Source organism: Gobio gobio (genome assembly GCF_949357685.1).
Source record: "Gobio gobio genome assembly, chromosome: 25".
Lineage (NCBI taxonomy): Eukaryota > Metazoa > Chordata > Actinopteri > Cypriniformes > Gobionidae > Gobio > Gobio gobio.
In genome coordinates, this window is record NC_137121.1 from 34,811,405 (window position 1) to 34,838,659 (window position 27,255).

At 41.2% G+C, this 27,255-nt stretch overlaps 6 protein-coding genes across 6 annotated transcripts; all 6 read left to right on the plus strand.

Annotated features, from left to right (window-relative positions):
• Window positions 1-1,588: 1,588 nt before the first annotated feature.
• On the plus strand, window positions 1,589-1,963 carry LOC307122000 (histone H2B-like; the record flags this gene model as incomplete). Its single annotated transcript, XM_079809799.1, has 1 exon — window positions 1,589-1,963. One exon carries the CDS (start codon window positions 1,589-1,591, stop codon window positions 1,961-1,963), a length of 375 nt encoding a protein of 124 aa, XP_079665925.1.
• Window positions 1,964-7,390: 5,427 nt separating this feature from the next.
• On the plus strand, window positions 7,391-8,005 carry LOC307121994 (histone H1-like; the record flags this gene model as incomplete). Its single annotated transcript, XM_079809793.1, has 1 exon — window positions 7,391-8,005. The coding sequence occupies one exon, from the start codon at window positions 7,391-7,393 to the stop codon at window positions 8,003-8,005; it is 615 nt and encodes a 204-aa protein (XP_079665919.1).
• Window positions 8,006-8,911: 906 nt separating this feature from the next.
• On the plus strand, window positions 8,912-9,298 carry LOC307121606 (histone H2A-like; the record flags this gene model as incomplete). Its single annotated transcript, XM_079809239.1, has 1 exon — window positions 8,912-9,298. The coding sequence occupies one exon, from the start codon at window positions 8,912-8,914 to the stop codon at window positions 9,296-9,298; it is 387 nt and encodes a 128-aa protein (XP_079665365.1).
• Window positions 9,299-9,918: 620 nt separating this feature from the next.
• On the plus strand, window positions 9,919-10,329 carry LOC307121602 (histone H3.2; the record flags this gene model as incomplete). The annotated part of the gene is made up of 1 exon (XM_079809236.1): window positions 9,919-10,329. One exon carries the CDS (start codon window positions 9,919-9,921, stop codon window positions 10,327-10,329), a length of 411 nt encoding a protein of 136 aa, XP_079665362.1.
• A 9,369-nt stretch (window positions 10,330-19,698) lies between these two features.
• Window positions 19,699-20,010, plus strand: LOC307121323 (histone H4; the record flags this gene model as incomplete). Its single annotated transcript, XM_079808842.1, has 1 exon — window positions 19,699-20,010. One exon carries the CDS (start codon window positions 19,699-19,701, stop codon window positions 20,008-20,010), a length of 312 nt encoding a protein of 103 aa, XP_079664968.1.
• Window positions 20,011-20,902: 892 nt separating this feature from the next.
• LOC307121486 (histone H2B-like) lies at window positions 20,903-21,277 on the plus strand (the record flags this gene model as incomplete). Its single annotated transcript, XM_079809090.1, has 1 exon — window positions 20,903-21,277. The coding sequence occupies one exon, from the start codon at window positions 20,903-20,905 to the stop codon at window positions 21,275-21,277; it is 375 nt and encodes a 124-aa protein (XP_079665216.1).
• Between the last annotated feature and the right edge of the window lie 5,978 nt (window positions 21,278-27,255).

Sequence of the window (27,255 nt, forward strand, 5' to 3'; positions counted from 1 at the left end):
CCATCAACTGTAATGATGTTATAATCTGTAATAATCAACAACTCCCTAATAATGGCATGGTCTGTTTCGAAACTTTTATCACATGTTGAAGGCCAAAGCAGAGATTACTCTTATGGTGTAAATTCAGCTGGGAGACATACAGTGTAAATGAGAGGCCTGAAATCAATTATATTCTGCAAATATACCAGAAATGTCACATAAAAATATACTGTTATAATATTCATTGAATATATTCATTGTCATTCAGTTTCTCTGTATATGATATGATGATCTTCGTCTAATATCCTCTTCATTAGATGTATCTTTATCTTTTAAAACGTGGGTTTTAATATTAAACAAAGGACAGGCTTCGTTAGATCGGGCTTAGGATTAAAAGCACATTGTTTTGTGCTTGAATATCGAGGGGTGGGGCGTGTTGCGCTGCGTGGTTTCTGTCAGGTCCTGTACGCAAATATAAAACACCTCCTTGTAGCGCTTGTCTTTCATTTGATGTTCTCGTTTGACTGATCAGGTGTGAGATAAATATGTCTGGAAGAGGCAAAGGCGGCAAAGGGCTCGGGAAAGGAGGCGCTAAGCGTCACCGTAAAGTTTTGCGTGATAACATCCAGGGAATCACTAAACCCGCCATCCGTCGTCTGGCTCGCCGCGGCGGTGTCAAGCGCATCTCCGGTCTGATCTACGAGGAGACCCGCGGAGTGTTGAAGGTGTTTCTGGAGAACGTGATCCGCGATGCCGTGACCTACACCGAGCACGCCAAGAGAAAGACCGTCACCGCCATGGATGTTGTGTACGCGCTGAAGCGGCAGGGACGCACCCTGTACGGCTTCGGAGGATAAACGCCTGAAATCTAGAGAAACCACAAACCCAACGGCTCTTTTAAGAGCCACACACTTCCTCACATAAAGAGTCATGCATTGTCGATTATACAGTTAAGTGTAGAACTATTAATCTGGGTCGAGAATGAAATCATTTTATCAGCTTGTTCTTTTTAACAATGGTGATACCAAAATATATTGTTTCAAATGACATGGAGACTTTTTGATTTACACTATTTTGTTGTACAAAAATATTTAGATAATGTGACTGAAGTTCGCAGAAGGGAAAATGTAGAAAACACGAAAATGTTATTAATTTACACAAATGGGCTTAAATTTACTATGTAGTTTAAACAGTTCAAAAGTTTTATGAATCCATGAAGTTCAGAAGAAAAGCTGTTTTTAAAGAGTGTCGTTATTGTTCTTTCTCCAAAACTCCCTCAATGGCTCTTTAATAAGGAGTTTTACAATTTCATGATTTTACAGAATATTGTCCAGAACCGCTTATTTTCTCAAACTATAAATAATAAGAAGCGGGAAATGAAAAAGGAAAGAGTCAGGGTGTCGTGGGGCGGGGGCTATTATTTATCCTCCTGTGATTGGCCCATATTCCGCTCATGTGCATTACCTTGTCCAATGAAATACGAGTTTATGGGTTCGGCCTATGAAATCAGGCAATCAGACGTTTCCGTATCTCTGTGTAAATTAGCATATGGTAGTGAATAAATTGCTCTGTATCGCTCTTGAGCTCCCATTGATCCAGTATCAGCATCATGCCTGAACCAGCAAAGTCCGCGCCTAAGAAGGGCTCCAAGAAGGCCGTCACCAAGACCGCCGGTAAGGGAGGAAAGAAGCGCAGAAAGTCCAGGAAGGAGAGCTACGCTATCTATGTGTACAAAGTCCTGAAGCAGGTTCATCCTGACACCGGCATCTCCTCCAAGGCGATGGGCATCATGAACTCTTTCGTCAACGACATCTTCGAGCGCATCGCCGGCGAGGCGTCTCGTCTGGCGCACTACAACAAGCGCTCCACCATCACCTCTAGAGAGATCCAGACCGCCGTGCGTCTGCTGCTGCCCGGAGAGCTGGCCAAACACGCCGTGTCCGAGGGCACAAAGGCCGTCACAAAGTACACCAGCTCAAAGTGAGGTGTTTTGTGACTTTAACTACCCCAAAGGTTCTTTTAAGAGCCACCCATATTTTCAGTTCAAGAGCTTTTTATTATTGTGTGATTAATTAATAGTTGTTCCATTGATGGTCTGTTTCAGTGAAGTGCTTTGTGAACAAACAATTCTGCGATAAATAATTTAATATAAAATAATGTTGATTATAAAAGTGCAATTTTTGACAGTGCAATAGTGGAAAAAAAGTACAATTATGTTTCTTATAATTAACGTTACAGTGTTTTGATAGGTCTTGTTTTTTATTTATTTTTAATTTTTTTTCTTCTTCACGAGCAAAAGTAACACAAATATTGTCCTTGGTCAGGAAATCCCCATAACCCTTATCTTCTCAAACCCAAAAAACAACTTTTAGGAATAAGTTGTAAATGTCTAAACAACTGAGATTTTTGAATGTTTAAATTTAAGATGAATGTAGTTATTAAGCTCTTCACCTCCAGTGTCCTTCAGACTTTAGTACCAGAGTAATCTCTGGGATTCTGTGCCTTTTGATCATGATCTTACTGCCTTAAAATGTTGAACAATATAAATGTTATACACGTCTTAGTCATAAATAACACTATTGGAATTGTAAGCATATAAGTAGAAAAAAAGAATTAAGACATTTTGCAGCTTTTTAAATTGCCATATACAGTATCAGCATTTGTCTTTTGTCTCCAGGCCTGTGTATCCCAATTTTTCTATAATTTTGTTTATCATTTTTGTACATAGTTTAGTATCAGTAAAGACTCTATAATGTGTATATACATTTCAATTATTACATTTATTTTAATCATAAGCAAGGTTTTTATTGTCCACTTTGATGTTTTTGACACTTTCCCATTAAATTAAAGTTGGAAAAATTAAAGGAATAGTTCACTTTAAAATGTAAATTTTGATGATTTACTCTCCCCCCCCCCCCAAGCCACCGTAGGTGTATATGAATTTCCTCTTTCTGTTGAATCCATAACTTTCTGGTGAGTTATATTAATACATATCCTGACACTTCCAAGCTTTATAATGGCAGTGACAGGGTCCATTGAGTTTGAAGCTCAAAAATAGCACATCCATCCATAATAAAAGTGCTCCAAATGGATCCAGGGGTTAATAAAGGTCTTCTGAAGCGCATCGATGGGTTTGTGTAAGAAAGATGTCCATATTTCAAACTTTCTGCAGTAAAATATCTTGCTTCTGCCAGACCGTCATCCATATTCAACTGGTGCAGAAAGTGTAACGCCTCTTAGAAGTTCAAAACGCTTACGTTAGAAGTTCTAGTGATAAGTTGCTCCAGTTACGTTCTTTTCAAACTCAATGGACTTATAAAGCTTGAAAGCGTCACAATATTTATTAATATAAAACTGATTGTGTTCATCAGAAAGTCATGCACACCTAGGATGGCATTCTGGGCCGCGTCATCAGAGCGTGCGCAAACCAACTGGCTGGAGTTTTTACGGACATTTTTGACCTGTCCCTCTCCCTGTCTGTGGTCCCCACATGCTTCAAAACGTCCACCATTGTGCCTGTACCGAAGCGATCAAAAATCATCTGCTTAAACGACTGGCGTCCTGTCGCTCTGACCCCCGTCATCAGCAAATGTTTTGAGAGACTAATCAGAAACTACATTTGCTCTATTCTCCCTCCCTCACTGGACCCACTGCAGTTTGCATACCGCAAAAACCGCTCCACTGATGATGCCATTTCATCTACAATACACACTGCTCTCTCCCACCTGGAAAATAGGAACACATATGTGAGAATGCTGTTTGTAGACTACAGCTCAGCATTCAACACCATTGTGCCCTCCAAACTTGACATGAAACTCCAGGCTCTAGGCTTAAACAGCTTGTTATGCAGCTGGATCCTGGACTTCCTGTCAAACAGACGCCAGGTGGTCAGAATGGGCAGTAACATCTCCTCATCACTGACTCTCAACACTGGAGCCCCTCAGGGCTGTGTTCTCAGCCCACTCCTGTACTCCTTGTACACACGTGACTGTGTGGCAACCCACAGCTCCAACACCATCATCAAGTTTGCTGACGATACGACGGTGGTAGGTCTCATCACTGAGAATGATGAAACTGCCTACAGAGAGGAGCTGCATACTCTGACACGATGGTGTCAGGAGCACAACCTCTCCCTCAACGTCAGCAAGACCAAGGAGCTGGTGGTCGACTTCAGGAGGAATGAGAGAGAACACCGCCCCATCACCATCAATGGAGCACCGGTGGAGAGAGCTAGCAGCTTCAAGTTCCTCGGTGTCCACATCACAGAGGAACTCTCATGGTCCGTCCACACCGAGGCCGTTGTGAAGAAGGCTCATCAGCGCCTTTTCTTCCTGCGACGACTGAGGAGGTTTGGAATGAACCACCACATCCTCACACGGTTCTACACCAGCACTATAGAGAGCCTGCTGACTGGCTGCATCACCACCTGGTACGGCAACAGTACCGCCTGCAAAGCCCTGCAAAGGGTAGTGCACACGGCCAGCTGCATCATCGGAGGTGAGCTTCCCTCCCTCCAGGACATATATGCAAGGCGGTGTGTGAAAAGAGCTCAGAGGATCATCAGAGACTCTAGCCACCCGAGCCATGGGCTGCTCTCACTGCTACCATCAGGCAGGCGGTACCGCAGCATCAGAACACACACCAGCCGACTCCAGAACAGCTTCTTCCCACAAGCAATTAGACACATTTAACTCTTGATCCATCAGGATCATAATACATACTGGACAGAATATCACTCAGCACAACCCACTGTAGATACACACACACATATATACTCACCTAAAGGATTATTAGGAACACCATACTAATACTGTGTTTGACCCCCTTTCGCCTTCAGAACTGCCTAAATTCTATGTGGCATTGATTCAACAAGGTGCTGAAAGCATTTTTTAGAAATGTTGGCCCATATTGATAGGATAGCATCTTGCAGTTGATGGAATTTTGTGGGATGCACATCCAGGGCACGAAGCTCCCGTTCCACCACATCCCAAAGATGCTCTATTGGGTTGAGATCTGGCGACTGTGGGGGCCATTTTAGTCCAGTGAACTCATTGTCATGTTCAAGAAACCAATTTGAAATGATTCGAGCTTTGTGACATGGTGCATTATCCTGCTGGAAGTAGCCATCAGAGGATGGGGACATGGTGCTCATAAAGGGAGGGACATGGTCAGAAACAATGCTCAGGTAGGCCGTGGCATTTAAACGATGCCCAGTTAGCACTAAGGGGCCTAAAGTGTGCCAAGAAAACATCCCCCACACCATTACACCACCACCTCCAGCCTGCACAGTGGTAACAAGGCATGATGGATCCATGTTCTCATTCTGTTTACGCCAAATTCTGACTCTACCATCTGAATGTCTCAACAGAAATCGAGACTCATCAGACCAGGCAACATTTTTCCAGTCTTCAACTGTCCAATTTTGATGAGCTTGTGCAAATTGTAGCCTCTTTTTCCTATTTGTAGTGGAGATGAGTGGTACCCGGTGGGGTCTTCTGCTGTTGTAGCCCATCCGCCTCAAGGTTGTGCGTGTTGTGGCTTCACAAATGCTTTGCTACATACCTCGGTTGTAACGAGTGGTTATTTCAGTCAAAGTTGCTCTTTAATCAGCTTGAATCAGTCGGCCCATTCTCCTCTGACATCAAGGCATTTTCGCCCACAGGACTGCAGCATACTGGATGTTTTTCCCTTTTCACACCATTCTTTGTAAACCCTAAAAATGGTTGTGTGTGAAAATCCCAGTAACTGAGCAGATTGTGAAATACTCAGACCGGCCCGTCTGGCACCAACAACCATGCCACGCTCAAAATTGCTTAAATCACCTTTCTTTCCCATTCTGACATTCAGTTTGGAGTTCAGGAGATTGTCTTGACCAGGACCACACCCCTAAATGCATTGGAGCAACTGCCATGTGATTGGTTGATTAGATAATTGCATTAATGAGAAATTGAACAGGTGTCCCTAATAATCCTTTAGGTGAGTGTATATACACACATATTTATTTAACGTATAGCGTATCTATTGTACATTTGGATGTCTATTGTGAAAATTGGATACTGTATAGTTTATTGTATATTGTTTTAATGTATGTTTAGTGTATATTGTTCAAAAGTATATTGTGCTGTGAGAACTGCACTCACATTGTGTAAATTATTTATTGTTTATTGTAGTGTATACTGTGCTGTGAGTAATTGTGTGCGCATCAGATGTGTAATCTGATGTTGCTTTAAAATGTTGTTCGTCTCATGTCATGACTGCTATGTTGCTTGGAACTGCACCTAAGAATTTCACCTACTGTTGCACTTGTGTATATGGTTGTGTGACAATAAAGTGATTTGATTTGAGGGTGAGTAAAGCATGGGGTAATTTTCATTCTAAAGTCAACTACTCCTTTAAATGGCATCATACCCTTTGGAGGGAAAACTACTTTGTCTATTTTTACCAATTGTATCTTTCAAATTTGATGTGGTCAATCTTAGTACAGTCACCCTGTTAAGGGAAATTAAAAAAAGTAGAAAAATCATAGTTATAAAATTACAATTTTAAAGACCATGCAATTCTTTATAAGACAAACCTTGATAAACCTTCCATGTTAGCTTGTTTTTCCCATCTAAAGCCAGTTCAATCTAAAGTAAGAAAGTAACTGATTGTATGTGAGCGATAGGAAATCATCCAGCCATCCATTCTTTACACTTGTCCACCCTGTTATTATTTTGTCTGCTCTATCACCGTGTTCACCCTGTTTTACAATAATTTCATAAAAATAAGTGAACAATGATGATTTAGTTAACACTTGTGTGATCAGATGTATTTATTATTATGATTATTGTTATTATGAGGACATATTTTCTGCTGGCCAGACATAAGAGTCACAGAGAGACTCGGATCCTCCGGATGATGTGCGTGTGCTTCAAGCTGCCCCAAACAGCAGCTGTATGAAAGCCTCCTCACGCCCTCACTGATGCTGATTTCATTAAAGTCTCTTTCAGACTGTTTGCTGAACACACAGAGGAAGCGTTTGGGCTTTTATTAACTTTAACACTTAAAATATCCATCAAATTTACACGCGGCTTTTCCCCGTGGCTGATGCTCGCCTTGGGTTTGAGCTGATGGAGGCAAAATAAACATTTCCTCTTCGCGTGTTTTAGTCTCTAATGAAAGCTCAGAACCTCTGCTTTGTGTTCACTTTGTTTTGACTGAGACAAGATATTTTACCGCTTCAGTTTTGCCCCAAATGTAAGAGAAGAAAACACACGCGTGAGGGGCTCGTGGACGCGCACAGACACCGAGCGGATAGGTTGAGTCTGTAAGGTTCTCATGTGTTATTTAAGAGCAGCGCCGCGCGAGCGCCAGTCATTCATTGCTGAAATCAGAACAGCGTTTGAAAGACTTTATATCCGATCAGAGAGAGATGGCAGAAACCGCCCCAGCCCCGGCCAAAGCGCCCAAGAAGAAGTCCGCTGCGAAAGCCAAGAAAGCAGGTCCAGGCGTCGGCGAGCTCATTGTCAAAGCTGTGTCCGCATCCAAGGAGAGGAGCGGCGTGTCCCTCGCCGCCCTGAAGAAAGCTCTCGCCGCCAGCGGCTACGACGTGGAGAAGAACAACTCCCGCGTCAAGATCGCCATCAAGAGCCTGGTGACTAAAGGCACCCTGGTGCAGGTCAAAGGGACCGGCGCCTCGGGCTCATTCAAGCTCAACAAGCAGCAAGCCGAGACCAAGAAGAAGCCCGCGGCCAAGAAAGCGGCTCCTAAAGCGAAGAAGCCCGCGGCCAAGAAACCCGCCGCCGCCAAGAAGCCCAAGAGCGCAGCGGCAAAGAAGCCCAAAGCCGCCGCCAAGAAATCGCCCAAGAAGGCCAAGAAACCCGCCGCCTCAGCCGCTAAGAAGGCGACGAAGAGCCCCAAGAAGGCAAAGAAGCCAGCAGCCGCTAAGAAAGCAGCCAAGAGCCCCAAAAAAGCCAAGGCAGCGAAACCCAAGACGGCAAAGCCTAAAGCCGCCAAGCCTAAAAAGGCAGCTCCCAAAAAGAAGTAAATATTCAAAACGTCCACCAATATTTTACAAACCAATATAGTTTATTCCTCAAAGGCTCTTTTAAGAGCCAACCACTAATTCTGAAAAAGAGCAAACTTCGTGTATTTTAATAATTTAATTATGAACAAAAATAGCCAATATGCATTTATAACCCATGTAATATGAACATGCAATGTAAAATTCTTAATTTTACATCTAAAATAAGTGATCAAGTATTCAATCACTCAAGTTGAACAAACCATTTATTTTCATTAGAAATATATTAAAAATGACCAAAAAGCTTATGAGGGTTCAGGCAGTGATCACAGTACAAACAGAATAAACACACACACACACACACACACACACACACACACACACACACACACACACACACACACACACACACACACACACACACACACACACACACACACACACACACACACACACACACACACACACACACACACACACACACACACACACACACACACACACACACACACACACACACACACACACACACACACACACACACACACACCATATTATAAAGTGTACATGTCAGACCCCAAAAACATTGATATTAAAGTAAATTATTTGGTCTGTTTAAATGTTTTACATATTAACTGTGCACACAGAAAAATCGTTAAAGGGATTTTTAGGAATCTAATTCCTTTAACATCTGTAATGCATTTATATAAATTTTCTATCACAAATATTTCAATAGTTTCATCTCTTCTATCTTAATAGTCACTCGTCAAAGGGGGTTGGGCTTTGGAGGGAAGTTCAGTGATTGGTTGAAATCTTATCAGATTCTAAACCAATGGGCGATTGGCACTTTCCTTTAAAGACATTGTGTGGAACAACAGAATTTCATTCTGTAAACCTCGATTGTGAAGGTTGTTTTAACTGATTAATAAAATGAGCGGCAGAGGCAAAACCGGCGGTAAAGCCAGAGCGAAGGCTAAGACTCGCTCCTCCAGGGCGGGACTGCAGTTCCCCGTCGGCCGTGTTCACAGGCTTCTCCGCAAAGGAAACTACGCTCAGCGCGTCGGTGCCGGTGCTCCGGTTTATCTGGCCGCTGTGCTCGAGTATCTTACCGCTGAGATCCTGGAGCTGGCTGGAAACGCCGCTCGGGACAACAAGAAGACCCGCATCATCCCCCGTCACCTGCAGCTGGCGGTGCGCAACGACGAGGAGCTGAACAAACTTATGGGCCGAGTGACCATCGCTCAGGGCGGCGTGCTGCCCAACATCCAGGCGGTGCTGCTGCCCAAGAAGACCGAGAAGCCCGCCAAATCCAAATAAACAGATTAAATACTGTTTTAATAACCCAACGGCTCTTTTAAGAGCCACCCATTTCATCTCAGAAAGAGCTAATTGTTTATAAAATAAATAAATAAACGAATTGAGTTGATTAGAAAAAAAATCAAATGTAGAATTGCTTTATATCGACAAATACAGCACTAGCAATAATAAAGTACATGCTTGTTAATAACATGTAAGTCCCAAACGTTTGTTTGGTAGGGATAATTATTTGTGTTCTATTTTTTGCACTGCTTTTATACAGATTGTAGTAATTTTACTCTAATCTGAGATCTGCACAACCATTAAGGATAATGTGAATATTTCAGAACAAATAAATACAACAATGCAAATTTAAAGCTTATGGGTCCGATCTGTTTGAAGAGCAAAGTAGTTAAGAGAACAAAGCGCCTTTGAGCGGGAAACCTTCCGCTTGTTTGAAGAGAGGAAACGCACCGTCATTGGCCAGCAGTCATAAGCGCACGCCTCATATCAGCCAATCACAAGCCTCGGCACCATCGCGTCACTGTGAGCTTGTGGCGGTTCAACGCTTTAAAGGCAGGCGTGTAGCATCAAAGCAGCATTTCTAGCGTCAGCAGGACAGAGAGAAGTGAACTACAGAAATGGCAAGAACCAAGCAAACCGCTCGTAAATCCACCGGTGGCAAAGCCCCGAGGAAGCAGCTCGCGACTAAAGCCGCCCGTAAGAGCGCCCCGGCCACCGGCGGCGTCAAGAAGCCTCACCGCTACAGGCCCGGGACCGTGGCTCTGCGAGAGATCCGCCGTTATCAGAAGTCCACCGAGCTGCTGATCCGCAAACTGCCCTTCCAGCGGCTGGTGAGAGAGATCGCTCAGGACTTCAAGACGGATCTGCGCTTCCAGAGCTCCGCGGTCATGGCCCTGCAGGAGGCCAGCGAGGCTTATTTGGTCGGCCTGTTTGAGGACACCAACCTGTGCGCCATCCACGCCAAGAGGGTCACCATCATGCCCAAAGACATCCAGCTGGCCCGCCGCATCCGCGGAGAGCGCGCCTAAACCCGCGTCTTCATCAGCCGCTTCAGACCCCAAAGGCTCTTTTAAGAGCCACCAAAACTGCACAGAATGAGAGAATTTCCAGTTTAAACACTGAATATGAGCAGGTGGCCAATGATGTGCTGTTTTTAAGGCACATGACATTTGAATGTCCCTCCAAAACTCTTTCCCACCATCACAGAAGCTGAAGTGCTCCAGAAATTGCTCTAATAACCTCATTTCTAAGCGTCTCTTCTTAAGGGGGATTTATTTACAGCATATTTGGAAAGTCAATTATATATTTTTATTCACAAAAACTTGTCCAACAGTTTTACTGTAAATTGAGTAAATATTGATGTGTCCATATGGCACCGCTGTCCCACAGTGGAAGTGCAGTGATGTTTTCCCCCATTGGGATTGTTTATAGATAATAGCATCGATAATATGATCACAGTTATTTATTTATTTGAAGAGTTTATTGTAGTATAGTTGTATTTACATATAAATAGCAAAATTATGTATTTTAATTAATACATTAACAGATAAATCAATATGAGGAATGCAGAGTTCACTCATGGGATGAGAGTGAGGATGAGTTTGTCATTTTGAAGATTAAATGATGTGGATCTACTTATTTTTGGTTTGCTTGAGTTCTAAGTATATAAATCTATCAATTTCTAAAAGAAATCATAAATTCATAGAAAAACTACTTTTTAACTATTTTCCATTGTGGTACAGCGTTGCCATAGCAACATTTCAACATTTCATTACAACAAGGATTTTTTTCTCAAGACTTTGTTTTGATTTTTATGATTGTAGCCTTTTCATGTAATAAAAACACATTTTATTCTGGATGCCAAAGCTTAGACTTTAATGGCGGAGACATTTAAAGAGATGGAGAACATCTCACAATTACACTCGTAACTCATTTTTAGACAGTTCTTAACCTTTTATCCAGGGGTCCGTTCTTCGTACGTGGCTAACTTAGTTAGCCGGATTTGATTGTTGATGATTTGGCATGATCTTGGATTGTTTGGTTCTTCAACGCTCATTCTGGACTTGCTGTCATAGCAACAGGTCCGGAAGCTTAAACCTGCTCTGGAGCGGCTTATTTCATGTAAACAGGGGCATCTTGAGGTGATACTTAAAATCTGTCCCAGCCACTGCTACTTTATTACAAGAGTTCATTACTGAACCAGGGGCAATAATAATACTTTTAAATAATAATAATATACAAATGTTGTACTGTATATGTATATGAGAATGTATATAATATTATAATGTTGTGTATAATACTAGACACAGCCACTTGATTGAGAAATTTATTTGTGATGGAATAATTACTTTATCATTTTATTGGAGGTTTACACACGTGTTGGGACGGCTTGATGCAGCGCAAGAGATGCAGATAATTTGATCATGACCCTTAAAGGGCAGTATTGCAGGTTAGAGACTCCAGTGAGTCAATGTATAGAAAAATAATGTAGGAACTAGATTTTCTTTAAAATATACTTTAAAATACACTATTAAGGCTTTTGGAGTCGTTTTTGTGAGAACATTTTACTTCCGCATCTAAAAATGCCAAACCCGGACGTGACATAACGAGAGGGAGTGCGGTGAATCTCAACGATAGGAAAACAATGGATCGCAATGACAGCTCGGACGCTGAGGACATTATAAATGTTTATTAATACTCATATGAGAGAGGCCACAGCCATACAATTGTGACACACAATTAGGGACAGACCAGGATTAGACAGAACAACGATTACAGGAGACAGATTGAGTATTTATGTGAGGAGAAACAGTGGAGAACAGCGGCAGGTGTCTCGGAGAGAGACCAGTGTTAGCTAGATAAAGCTAGCTAACGATATTATCACTGTGCTCAGATTACAACACTCACTGTACTGATTATTATCATGTATCAGGCAATAGCAAAGCTGGTAACGTTATTGTCATCTAGTAAGTTATTGATTTACTTACCAATAACAGAAACTTATAGGCTTTGACCATTAGGAAAAGTCACACTCGTTAATATCCGTCCACACTAAACGTTATGTGATATAACGTTAGCGGTTTCTCACCACGACTGATTTGGTAACTTACAAGACTCACGCCACGGTGCACAGTTCACGTTTTCTCCGAGCTACATCTCTGACGGATCCGGGACCGCCATATCTCCCACTGGATCCGGGACCGTCACATCTTCCGCCGGCCGCCGAACCACAGACAATATCGTTGTGTTATTGTGTTTATCCTTTATTCATTAATTCTGTATTATGGGTTTATTTCGTGCCGATTCACCGCTAGTGTGAGGATGTATATGACGTTATGAGTATGTATTTAAGTGAACTTGAATGTGCATACATGGCATGAATAAAATATCACATAATTCAGAACCTTTTTTCGAAAAAGTGTGAGACTGTATTCATTTGTGTTAATGTACATAGGCTACTTTGTATTCATTAATGTAAACACGACGGCAAAGAAGCATCGCGTGTGGATGTTTGTTCATCCTTTAGGCAAGGTACACACTGGCTGCGTGACACGTGCTGCTCGAGCCGCGCCGAAAGCATATGCTAGAAATAGAACCGATGCTACACACAAGAGTGTTGGAAGCGTTTCCAGGCAAAATAGAATAGGAAAAGCTGTTTGTCATTTTGAATTCAAGAATACATATTAATAAATGACATTTTTATGTGTGAAAGTCTCTAGGTTTTGACATAAATGCAGATATAATTGTAATTAAATAAAATGTATATAATATCGATTTTCAAATATTGCTCCTGCCAATGCAGAACAAAATATTTTGTAGCCTATTCGGCCGTCAATACTGCCGAGTGCTGACGTTGTCTTTGCTGTATCAGTAGGCTATATATTTATATAAATATTTATTTATATATTTTATGTTTAACATGAAGTATAGGCCTTCCACTACGTCACCTAGCAGCAGCAGCGCCGCGTCAGACACGCTTCTGGTGTGCAAAGACACATAAAACGCCACGCAGCTGAAAGCAACAGAAACGCCACGCTTGCAGTAGCCGGTCTACAGATAGAAAACGCCACGCTCACGTCACGCAGCCAGTGTGTAGCCGTCCGTACATGATTATAACAATGTTTGACTCCATCATATCGCCGGGATGATAATCCTCCGGTCTAAAGCACTATACACACCACCGTGTGTTTTGAAGCAGATGCGCGAAGGGAAGTCCCGTTTCTTCACCTGCACAAAACGCCACCATGCAGAATTCCTAACTTTTTTTTTTTAGGAAACCTGTGGACTCGATGCCCTGACAGGCTGGATAATAATTTACCATGACAATGATAAATTGGAATAGAAAAACTACCGAAAATACACAGACTCTACTGAATACCAACCTATTCTGCACTGAGCCAACGCAGAGCTCGGCGAACCACTCCCTCTCGTGACGTAATATGACGCGATGTTGAAAAAAAAGCGCTTTTTCCAAGAGGCCAACGAAATGGCCACTTTATCTACTAAATTTGTGCTCTTATGTTTTTTTAAAACATTTTAAATCCTGCACTACCTTTTCATATGGTATTTTCATACAAGGTTATATATTAATCTCGAAAAAAATTTAACCTGCAATATGCCCTTTAAGAAACTTTTATACTGTCACGTTACAAATCTGCTTCAAATTGAATTAAAAATTAAATTACAACATTGAAATAAAAATGTAAAGGGTGTACAAATACTACTCGTGAATATAAATAATTGGTAATCATGTTAGAAAATGTTTTATCATGGTCGTTTAGCTGTTTCCTTATAAAGGTCCAGAAATTTGTGGGGGGTTTTTTGTGTAATTTGTTTCTTTTGCCAGGTGGCTGTTTTAATTTTATGATGTCATTACGTTGTCTTGCCGGCAGCCAATCGCTGCATTGCTAATCGTAATTTCGAGTATCGATGCATCTGCCCTCTTCAGGGAACAAAAGAACGTGCAGTGATCTCAGATCAGTGGTTCTCAAACTTTTTATACCAAGTACCACCTCTGAAAATATTTGGCTCTCCAAGTACCACCATAATGACCAACATTAAAATACAGTAGCACAGTCGGCCTAACTATTCAGCTACAGCTCTGCACAGTTCAAAAACTAGGCATTTTATTCCTAATACGAATATGTATTGTTGTCAGCCACTTTAACATTGTAAATACACTGTTTGTACCAAGCGGCAACCTCCCGCAGTTTCTCTTGAAGCCAATACGGAAGTGCCTCAAACTGCAATTCATCGACTGGCCGCTAGGGACAGGATCCAGAAGGGAGCAGAATCTCATTGAGCCCCATGTTAAAATGGCCAACTTTAGAGCAGAATAAAACATGTTTACAGCCTGGTACAAATTGTGCTTTTGGTCTATACGGCTCATTTTGCCCTTCATGACAACTGTGAGGGGGGTGAATTTTTTTTATAACTCATTCGTTTACATTATATAAAGCCTTAAAATTCTGCATAATTAAGGGCGTGGCCATTTCGAGTGACAGGTGGATAGCCATTTATCTGCTGTCTGTTAGTCATCGCGTCACTTAAGCTCCGCCCACGTCCCGCCTTTTTGCCCATTTTCTGTTATCCGGGAGTGACGCGCGATGACGCGCTGCCAAGATGGCTCGTCCCTACTTTGCGCTTCAGAACTGCTCATCAGAATCCTATGGGTGACGTCACGGACACTACATCCATATTTTTTTACAGTCTATGGTTTGTACATTAACACTGCACTGTGCTTACATACAGGTAAATAAAATAATTAAATAATGATTTTATTAAACTGTGTTGTACAGTTAAATTAAAACTGTACTGTAATTAAATGTAAAACAAAACCTTTACTAAAATAAAGATTCAATTAAAATGTATGTGTTTTAACATTAATTTATTTAGTGATTCCTCTGCGTACCACACTTTGAGAACCACTGTTTTAGATAATTTAATCCAGATATTTTAATCCAATCCGCAAATTCGTTTGAAAAACCAAATTAGCCAGACATCAGGTGTCACCATTAAAAGATCTGGGGTCTGTCAAATCATCTCAGATGTGTTAAGTGAGGTACGAAGAACGGACCCCAGGAGTTTGCCACTTCTTTTCATCTTCAGTCTGTCTGAAAACATACAGCTGTTTTCTTTCCAACTCTATCATTCGCTCATCCACAGTTTTGATCAAATCTTCAGCTGCTCCCTAATAGTGGCATGGGCTGTTCTGAAACTTTTATGGTATGTTGAAGGCCAAAGAAGAGATTACTCTTATGGTCAAGTTCAGCTAAAGGGAGACATACAGACATACAGTGTAGATCAGAGAGGCCTATATAGGTCTATAGCCGGTTTCATCGGGCATGTTGCCACAGTTACACGCCTGGCCCGAAGTTAACTCACCAAAAAGCCTTAAAGGTCTCATGGCATGGCATTTTTTTATTATTTCATAATGTTTCCTGAGGTGTACTTATATTGTTAGTATGATTTTTACATCATAAAATGTCATAATTTAGAAATAAAAGGCATTTTTTCTATACTGATGTTTGCCCTCTGGCTGAATGCCCTGTTTCAAGAGGCGTGTCTGCTGTGAGACTTCAGTAAAAACGCCCACTGTTGTGATTGGCTGACATCTTTGCATTTGAATGAGTATCAGATCTTGTAGCGGAGGGGGCGTGGTTTAACGAGGTCTACGGCACAAGCTGCTGCCAGAGAGACGGATGGACCTGAGTTCACTTCTCATCAGTTCTGTCAGCACGTCTCAGTTCAGTGAACTGCAGGGCCGGATTAACCATTAGGGCAACTGGTCACTTGCCCAGGGGCACAGGACATCTAAGGGGCCCTGGGCACTGTCAAATATTATGTTAGATCACGTTATAAACGCAATCCTCACTTTCCTAATAATATGCAGATTTTGCAACCCGTTCGATCAAAATATTATGTTAAATCACGTCAAAAACAGTGTCTGTAGCTTTTTGCGCTGCTGTGCAGCGAGAGGACGAGCTGTCACGCCGAATCACGTGACTTGAAGCTCTGAAATCAGCTGTTGAGGCGGATGGACAAAATTTGGCCTGGTTTGGGGTCAGTTTGGTTGTTTTCAAACATCTACATTTTATAGTCTAATTGGTTAATAATAAACTCAAGTGTGCATCATGACACACACTGGCCCACATCCCCCTTCTCTATGACGTAGAGTCAGCTGGCATTGGTGTTGACGTCGCCGTCGAGCACGCACTTTCAGCCAATCAGCGATCAGCAGGGAGTCGCGACTCGCGCTCACTCATGACAGGTTTTCAGCGCGAAATTGTAGCTGGAAATCAAATGATCGCTATGCCAAAGTGGCATAAATATGTAAGTTATCTACAGTAATGAGTGGGAGAGTGACCCAACTCTCAAAACGTGGATTACACCTGTGACTCAAAGACTCTTACATATAACTAACTCAAAGAGCACGGTTGAATGATTGAATTGAAATAGTATATGACTCCTGTCCATCATGGTGTGCACACTGGCCTGATCAGGACATCTGCACCTTTTAAAGCGTCTAGACTGCGCTGTACTCGTCCCAACAGCTGCTGAAAGAGGTTTGAATAAACGATTAATCCATTTTGACTGTGTTAAGTTCTGCGTTATGTTCTATAAATATTGTACTTCACGAAAGACATAACGTTACTGTAGTTCTATCTGAAGTTAAACACAAAGGTAAACGCATTATTGTTGTAAATTTTTTATTGTACAGTATCAGTGAATGACACGTTTTGGCTGTGGTGTGTGCAGTAAAGTGTGCGTAATGCCTGCTAATTACATTGTTTATTCCGATTATATTGGGCACTTTTTGCACTTAAATGATGCATGTGTTGTTCCATGGGTTAAAATCATCGGTTAATTTCGTGATTTTGACAGTTTCCACTGCTTGGACATTTTAGTCATGCATGACTTGTTTTTGAATGCCCTGTTTTGATCCATTTTCCTGAGAAATGTTTTTTATTTTAACTTTATTTTGACATTATTTGGTTTTAAGGAGATACAATGGTGCTAATCAGCCTTGATTGACATGGCAATAAAATAATATAACATTATTTTGGCAGTTCAAATTTTGGGCGTCTTTTTCTTGAATTGGGTGGGTTTTAGTGAGCTTTTTGGCTTGAAATTGTCGACCCAATCAGTCAACACTGTCTGAAATTTAAACAGGAGCGCTAAAAGAAAATTTTAAAGAGAAAATTAATTAAAATTAGTCAACATTGTGAAACATATTCCAAAAATAGCCACAATTTCACATTGTAGCATTTTAGAAATAAAAAATCTCTGGTTTTAAGTTAAGGCTTCACTAGCGGTCTGCTTTATTTCACTGTTGCAGTCAAAATATAATTGATTGACTATATTGAAACATTTAATAATTACTCTGTAGCAGCCACCAAGTTCTGTGAAAGATTCATTGTAAAAAGTTATGTTAAACATTAGTGCATCATTAGTGTTCTGTCTCTTGAATGCACTTTATGCTGAGGCTATTACATACATCGCCACTGAGCATTGCAGAAGCCTGTTTTGTTAGTATAGAAGTATAGGCTATATGCTCTTGGTGATAGCGACTTTGCGATTGTTGCTTTGGGGCAGGGTCTTGGGGCAGCCCTTGAGTCTTGTTGCCCAGGGCAAAGGAAATTGTTAATCCAGCCCTGGTGAACTGTTTTAGTTACTAGCAAATGCTACAGGTTATTTGTTTATTTCTAGTCAGAGGGGCTGTCACTCATGTCAGAAAGTTAGTAACTCTAGTAAATTATGGATCAGCGCTCACTGGAGACGCGAACCGTTTAGAACGATTCAGTCCGATTTGGTGAACTGGTTCGGTTCACTAAAAAGAACCGGTTCAAAAGAACGATTCGTTCACGAACCGGACATCTTGGACCAGAGACGGAGCGATTGCTAACAAAGTTATTTATAGTAACTACTGATTTGTGAGAGCGCTGTCTGTCAGCGCGAGTTTATTTATTTTTTATCTGAGAGTTCTGAATAAACACGAGTCCCAGTCACACCAAGTCCGTCTTCATCCTTATTACCAACTTTGTAACACATGCAATGTACCATTACAGCTGTCAAGATGAACGAGTTACGAGTAAGTGTTGATTATAGCATTATTTTTTAGATATTTTAGATATTTAGATATAGATATTTAGATATTTTTCCTATCATGTGAAAAGCGTCAGTGTGTATTGAGTACACAGTGCAAACAAAGACACAACTGCAGTAATCGAATGTAATCCAGTTTATTGTGGGCTAGGCTGGCTAGCCCGGATACGCTCACGCTTACCCCCCTTCTGCTTAATCTCGTGCCGCGTTTGGTGCCTCCGCTGTGGGCCAGATGCAGTACTTGGGGTCGGTGATGTTGAAGGCCGACCGGCCAGTGCAGCCCGAGCCTCGGCGTGTGTGAGGTTTATCTCTAAAGAGATGTGACTCAGCCGATGTTGAGCAGAAACTCTCGACTGTATGCACATTTTAGAACAGATAGACGCGATGAGGACGTACAAAAACACTGACTCACAAGATAGAAAACACGAAAACACCGTTCTGTCGGGAGAGAGAGAAGCCGAAGAACGAATAATAAAGTTCTGTGTGAACTTGAATAATTAGCTACACATCAGAAATCACTGATCACAGATCAGAAGGAACTGAAAAAAGACTTCTGTTTTCATTCGTACATCCAAACACTGAGAAACTGCCAGCATTCACTCGTTCACAAGCCATGATCTCTCGAGGACAAATATGGCGCTTGCATGGGCGTACCAGATTCTCTGGGCGGAGGAAAGGGAGGTAACCGTTCCTGTTTTGACTTCATAACAGGAGACTTCAAGATTGGCTAGTCTGGCCTGTCATTTTCTCAAAGGCAGAGAAAGACAGCCAGAACTCGGTTTACAACGATCAAAATTTCTAGCCACTCGGGGACAATATTCAGGCTAGGGGAACTCATATTAATGTTGAAAAACCTCATAAAATGACAATTTCATGCCATGGGACCTTTAAATGCTTCATAAATATCCAGCATGCGAGAGCAGCTTCTAATGTAATTTAGGCTGTCTGTCAAATGTAATTTTCTTACTATTTATTTTGCTTGTTCAGAAACGATCTACTCTAGAGGTATTCTGGCTGCGTTTACACTTGGCATTAACATGCGATAATGATATAATTATCTTAGTCAAAATAATCTTATAAAACTTGTTTTTTAATATTAAACAAAGGACAGGCCTCGTGAGATCAGGGTTAGGGTTAAATCACATTGTCTTGTGCTGAACGATATCGAGGGGCGGGGCTGTTGCGTGGTCGTGGTTTCTGTCAGGTCCTATAAGCAAATATAAAGTGCCTCCTTGTAGCGCTTCTGCTCCACTCGTTGTTGTCATTTGACCGACTGTAGTACTCAGTTAATCATGTCTGGAAGAGGCAAAGGCGGTAAAGGGCTCGGTAAAGGAGGCGCAAAGCGTCACCGTAAAGTTTTGCGCGATAACATCCAGGGAATCACCAAGCCCGCCATCCGTCGTCTGGCTCGCCGCGGCGGCGTCAAGCGCATCTCCGGTCTGATCTACGAGGAGACCCGCGGAGTGTTGAAGGTGTTTCTGGAGAACGTGATCCGCGATGCCGTGACCTACACCGAGCACGCCAAGAGAAAGACCGTCACCGCCATGGATGTTGTGTACGCGCTGAAGCGGCAGGGACGCACCCTGTACGGCTTCGGAGGATAAACACCTGAAATCAAGGGACTCCTACAAACCCAACGGCTCTTTTAAGAGCCACACACTCCCTCACTTAAAGAGTCATGTCACAGCAATGCTGGAAAAAAGACATTAAGTATATTAATGAAAAATAAATGCCCAATCTTACAGATAACTACAGATTTTTCACAAAGAGCGATTGTATTTCATAAACAACTGCAGAAGTTACAATTGGTCCATTAAAACTATATCCCATAATTGTTCTATAAGGAGAAAATGGCCCGCGTTCTTATGGGTTAAATATTTTTAAATGAACGATATGAATATATAACCGATATGTGAAAATAAAATATTGGCGTTTCATCTCAATTTAAGGTTCTAAGGTGTTTTAATGATGAATAATTGCAATCAGCTTTTTGCTTTATTTATCTTTTGAGTTCTAATGTGTATTTCAGAGAAGAATTCTATTGCAATTCAGTGATTTACAGAATCAAGAAAAAAGTTAAAATTGAATGTTGGTGTAAAGGGACTTTTGTATAGGAGGGAATTTTGGTACAAAATCTATTGGTAGAAGGGATCTTATTACTTTATTCTAAAATGGGTTTTCAGATTACACAATCTTGCAGAATATTAGTATTTTCAAACTTTTATTCAAGCAAAAGAGCGGGAAAGAAACAAAGGAAACGAGATCGTGTGGGTCTCCTTCAAACACAAAGCGGTAGGAGGGGCTAATATTTACCCGCCCGTGATTGGCCCTCATTCCTCTCAAGTTGCTTTGAGTTGTCCAATGAAATACGCGTTTATGGGCTCGGCCTTTGAAAACAGCCAATCAGAAGAATCCTGTATCTCTTAGTAAATTAGCATATGGCGGTGAATAAAAGCCTCTGTATCGCTCCTGAGCGCACATTGACTCTTCATCATCATGCCTGAACCAGCAAAGTCCGCGCCTAAGAAGGGCTCCAAGAAGGCCGTCACCAAGACCGCCGGTAAGGGAGGGAAGAAGCGCAGAAAGTCCAGGAAGGAGAGCTACGCTATCTATGTGTACAAAGTCCTGAAGCAGGTTCATCCTGACACCGGCATCTCCTCCAAGGCGATGGGCATCATGAACTCTTTCGTCAACGACATCTTCGAGCGCATCGCCGGCGAGGCGTCTCGTCTGGCGCACTACAACAAGCGCTCCACCATCACCTCTAGAGAGATCCAGACCGCCGTGCGTCTGCTGCTGCCCGGAGAGCTGGCCAAACACGCCGTGTCCGAGGGCACAAAGGCTGTGACCAAATACACTAGCTCAAAGTGAGGTGACCTCTGACCTTACCCACCCCAAAGGCTCTTTTAAGAGCCACCCATCTTCTCATTTAAAGAGCTTATAATGTTGTGAGATGAATTGAAAGTTATTGTTCCATTGGTCAGTTTCAGTAAAATGTCGTTGAAAAAACATTTGTCGTAAACCACCTATTAACTTAAAATATTTAATATAATTGTGCAATTTTTGACAGTTTTGTATTAGAAATAATTGAATGGGGTGCATCTGGGGCAGGACAAAAGAAACAACTTAATTTTTCTCATCCAATTTCTGTGGTAATGAAACACGATTATGCTTGTCAATACTGACAATTGTTATTAATTCTACAAATCCTTACTTATTCATAATTATCCATATCAAATTAACCCAAAACTGTTTTAATTGCACAGCTGTTCGGTTCACTCACATTATATATATATATATATATATACTATAGCATATGTCAAATGTGAACTATACTGTCACAGCTCTAAACTGCTCAATGTAGATGAACATGATTGACAACAATTTATACAAACCTCGTATTTCCATATCAAACTCAAAATTTTCAGTAGAATAATTTTCTTTCTCAGTGTCAGAAACAAACAGCCTAACAACAAATGTTGAGTTTAATGCTATTTAAACATTTAAGTAAAGTTGCGTATGAGACTAGCAAAACAGAGAAATCATAATTATTTGTTGACAAAGTCAAAACTCTGCGCTAATGTTGTTTCTTACAGAACTTTCTGCCTCTTGCTCTTCCTGGTTTTTAAACTTTCTTCCTGCTTTTCATCTGTGGACCAGCAGTAATATATTGTATGACCTACAACACTTTTTATATACTATAACAAAGGCCTATTTACTGCACCAAAAAGTGCTTCTAGTTCAACATTAGGCTTCAGTATTTGGGTAATTTGCATCATCAAGACACAAAAAAAGTTTGATCCTTAAAACCTTGTCATAAAAATCTCATTCCAACCAGCCAAACAATTTTGTAAACCCTTATACTGTTAGTTTATGAATAAAATAACACTGAAGCGGCGGTAGATTCCAGAATCTTTCAATGTAATTATGTGTATATATACACACAGGGCTTGACATTAACTTTTTTGCTCACCAGCCACTGTGGCTCGTGGTTTTCCAAAGTTACTAGCCACTCAGCATTTTCACTGGCCACAATTTAGCTGTTTGGAAATTACATTTTATATGATTAAAGTTGACTTTGGCATGCTTAACCCTCTATGGCATAGTGTTGCCCTCAGGCAACAAACTACCTTTTTGGACCTCACACCGGTCCTTTTCTGTTTGGAGGTGAAGCAGTCCTTTCATGAAGCAAAGCCACATGGGACACAGTGCCATCAATTGGTTGGATAAATATCACTTTTTAACATGTTTAAATTGAAATACATTCATTAAAAAAAATATATGCATGTGCATCAGCATGTAAAGAAGTATGTTTGATTGTTTCAATATTTATTTTGTTTTTATTTATATACTAAAACTGTGTTTTTTTGTTTGTTGCCTCAGGGCAACACTGTGCAGTTAGACCACTTTTGTTCACGCAATATCAGTGTTTGTGCATTCAAATCTTCCTGGGAAGTTTGTTTTTACACGTTTAGAAAACTCAAAGAATGTGCATTATGAGTATAATTTATGTTTTTTATTATTATTATTAACACCGATCAGGCATAACATTATGACCAACTCCCTAATATTGTGTTGGTCCCCCTTTTGCTGCCAAAACAGCCCTGAGCCATCGAGGCATGGACTCCACTAGACCCCTGAAGGTGTGCTGTGGTATCTGGCACCAAGATGTTATCAGCAGATCCTTTAAGTCCTGTAAGTTGTGAGGTGGGGCCGCCATGGATCGGACTTGTTTGTTCAGCACATCCCACAGATGCTCGATTGGATTGAGATCTGGGGAATTTGGAGGCCAAGTCAACACCTCAAACTCGTGCTCCTCAAACCATTCCTGAAGCATTTGTGCTTTGTGGAAGTGTGAAAGAGTTAAAGAGGCCACAGCCACCAGGGAACACTGTTTCCATGAAAGGGTGTACATGTACTGCAACAATGCTTAGGTAGGTGGTTCATGTCAAAGTTACATCCACATGGATGGAGGACCCAAGGTTTCTCAGCCAAACATTGCCCAAAGCATCACTGCCTCCACCGCCACGCCTTCTTCCCATAGTGCACCTGGTGCCACGTGTTCCCCAGGTAAGCCACACACACACACACACACACACACACACACACACACACACACACACACACACACACACACACACACACACACACACACACACACACACACACACACACACACACACACACACACACACACACACGGCCATCCACGTGATGTAGAAGAACATATGATCATCAGACCAGGCCACCTTCTTCCATTGTTTCGTGGTCCAGTTCTGATGCTCACGTGCCAGTGTTGGTGCTTTTGGCGGTGGACAGGGGTCAGCATGGGCACCCGTGATGAAGAGATCATCAGTGTTATTCACTTCACCTGTCATAATGTTATGCCTGATTGGTGTATGAATATAATACATTTGTTGTTAGTTGTAATTAGTGGTAGTGTTTTTGTATTGTTTGATGTTAAACAATATATTGTTGGGGTAACAGCTTAGGACCCAGGACCAGTAGTGAAAAATGAAGACCAGGAGTCAGGAGTCAGATTAATTAAAGAAAATTTTACTGAAGAATAGTTTGCAGTTTCATCAGCAGAAGCCAGCTCAAGAGGAGTTCGTAGGCCGCACTCCCTCCAACAGTCTCCCCGCCTCCGTCTAACGTACATACAATTTTCTGAACAGTTATACTGTTTTCAAGGTCTAGACACGTCATTACTGCCATGTGGAATGATTCTGATTGGTTCTAACAACATGCAACGTAAGCAACTTTCCACACGTAGACAGATAGGAGCATATATCACTAAAAATGCGTAGACTTGATGTCGCCCAGGCCCAGATTAGTCCCCAGTGACCTCGGAGGTCACAGAAAAGCGTCTAAAGGTCTGGCATCGCCTGCAGGAAGGCCCATATCCAATACTGAATCTGCACAAATCATACAACGCACACACACAATACTCCAGAGAATACCAGTTTTCATCAAGGTCGGGACATCTTAACTAACTATCAACAAAGTCCTGCTTCAAAACATGCTGATACTAACTCTACTTCAGAAGTGACTTTATTCTATTCTATAAAGAAAGAAGATATATCAAAGAGGTAAATTTTTCCCTGAGTCCCCAAAGAATCCCACAGATGTTACAGGGATGACCCCGGGGGGGGGGTCACCTCAGGAAGACATATAGTTAACACATGCTGATCTCGTTTGACTCCCTGGAGTGTTATTACTACACCAAGGGCATCTGCCTGCCAGCACGTCTTGACACAGACATCAGAGCAGCACCTCAACAATAGGAATTCAAAAGCACAGCAAAAACACTTCAATCATCAAAATCACTCATTGAATACAGAGAGGATTAAATATAAATAGGTTATATGTGAATTGATTTAGTAAATGTAGGAAATGGTTATAAATTGATTATCATTAATTCTTATTTTGATATTAGATCATAAAATCATTCTTGAAGGATATGTGTCTGATGAAGAGACAAGTGATGTTTGGCTTGACCCTTGACCCTTCAATATAATTTTATCTAATGCACATATTGCTTGTTTTCCCTATTGAAAATCTATGTAGAAAACCTTGGAGTTTTAGTACCCTTGTGGCACAGTGTTGCCCTGAGGCAACAAACCACAATCTGGTTCAGGGGTGGGGGGGCGACACTTTTTATGATGGATATATTATCAGGGACCCCCAAGCTCCCAAAAAATGGGGTGAAATATTTTTTTCCCCAAAAAATAAAAAGTCATGCCATAGAGGGTTAAATTACTTGATTTAGAAGATTTAAAATCCTTTAAAACTTTCAAATGCAGAGTGACCACCCAAATCAAGACTGCATTTCAGCTGGTATGTGCAGGTGGGCAAACTCAGTATGAGTTTAAGCTAATATGAGAAATTGAATATGATATGAGTTATTTTTGTTAGGCTATGTAAAATAACAAAGAAGCAAATTACAAAAACAACAGTACATTTAAAAAAATCTTTTTTTTTCAGATACAGTAGGTTTATTTAATATGTATACATGTATTTTTTTATTTTATTTTTATTTACAGGGACAGTGCATATTAATGAACATTTCTGTCAATATGCCAGAGTTAGCCAAAAGGCTATTTTTCACCTGCAGTCCCTAGACAGATGTCATCCTAAAAGAGAGTAAAAAAAGTTAAATTTTACATAACAATATAACAATTACAATACAATTTTAAAAAGCACTAAGTTAAGATGTACAATAAAAACACATCTGACCAACAACAGATAAACAGCAGACAAATACATGAGCACATACACACAACGCAAGAATCAAACAGGAGGCAGCGAAACAGGTCTAGTATTGGGCTAATGTTGACAGCTCTGATTTTCAATTAACCATTTCTTTAACTGAATCTTAAATGTACTATATGTGGTTACGTTTCTAATATATATGGGGGTTAGGTTCCACTCAGTAGCAGCTCGAACAAAAAAAGCAGTTTGGCCAAATGCACTTTTCCTAAAAGGAATAATGCAATCTCCCCTCGCTGCACGTCTGGTTCTGCTATAATCAGCCGTTCGAATATTGACAAACTGGCGAAGAGGAGGGGATGATTGACCATGAATAATTTTATAGAAAAGACATAAATCTGCAAATTTTACCATGTTTTCCCAGCTGAATAATATGTGTTTTTGTAATATTGGACAATGATGAGAAATGGAAACAGGAAGTTGTTGTTACTCAGGCATACAATGTCCGATCTGCCCTAAACTTCATGTTTGAAAGTCCTGACCTGAAGACAACTACACGGCAATATTCAATATTCAGCCACCTGCTGGTAGAAGGAAGTGTGGCACATCAAAATTAATTTGCTGTATATTTCTCCTAAATATACCCGCTTAAATGCATCGTGCTCACTGTTCGCTGTTTTCCTGAGGCCACCGGGTGGCGGTGGCCCCGGGTACAAGGGCCCTTTCAACGCTGCTTGCAGCTTTAATTTAGTTTTGTGTTTTGTTAGGTTTTGAACTTAAGTTTAACAGATTTGAAAAGAGTATGTAAACATGTGCAAATTGACCTATAAATTACATAATTAAATATTAAATACGTTTTTGTGGTGTCTAAAAGCCTGTACACACCGGGACGAATATCGCGCGCGCTTATCGCCACTGTTTTTTGAGACGTTTTTCAGCGCGTCTTGAGTGTTCACACCCAAGCAATTTTCACTGCTGATGCGCAGAGTGAACGTGCAAATTCACTCTCTGACAATAGATGGCGCTTAGTGAAAAACAGAAATAGCCCGGTACATGAGGTGGGGCTGCGCTCGGTCCACTCGCTTGTCACACAGAAGAAGAAGAAGAAGAAGAAGAAGAAGAAGAAGAAGAAGAAGAAGAAGAAGAAGAAGAAGAAGAAGAAGAAGAAGAAGAAGAAGAGAGACAGTATGAGGAATGAGGAAAGACAACGAAAAAGACGTAGATTTAAGTTAATAAGAAGAGAAGACTATGGGGAGTTCTATCGACTGATACAAGAGCTAAAAATGTATCATGAATGTTTTCGGGGGTATTTTAGAATTCCGTCAGCGAGTTCGAAGATTTACTTCAACAACTGGCGCCCTTGTTGACAAAAGAACAAACACACTACCGTAAACCAATCGACCCAGAGCAGCATGGGTTAGCGTGTGTTTACGGTGAGTTTGTCTATATTTGTAGCTTTGAGATCTAAAAACGAGTATTTGTCTAGTTCAGTTTTCTAAGCACTGGGGACTCGTTCCGAACTATTGCATTCAACTTCCGACTTGGCGTGTCGACTGTGGCGTTGATAGTGAGTGAGACCTGTGATGCAATTTGGCATTGCCTCAAAGATGAGCATTTGCCAGTGCCTACTGAAGAGATGT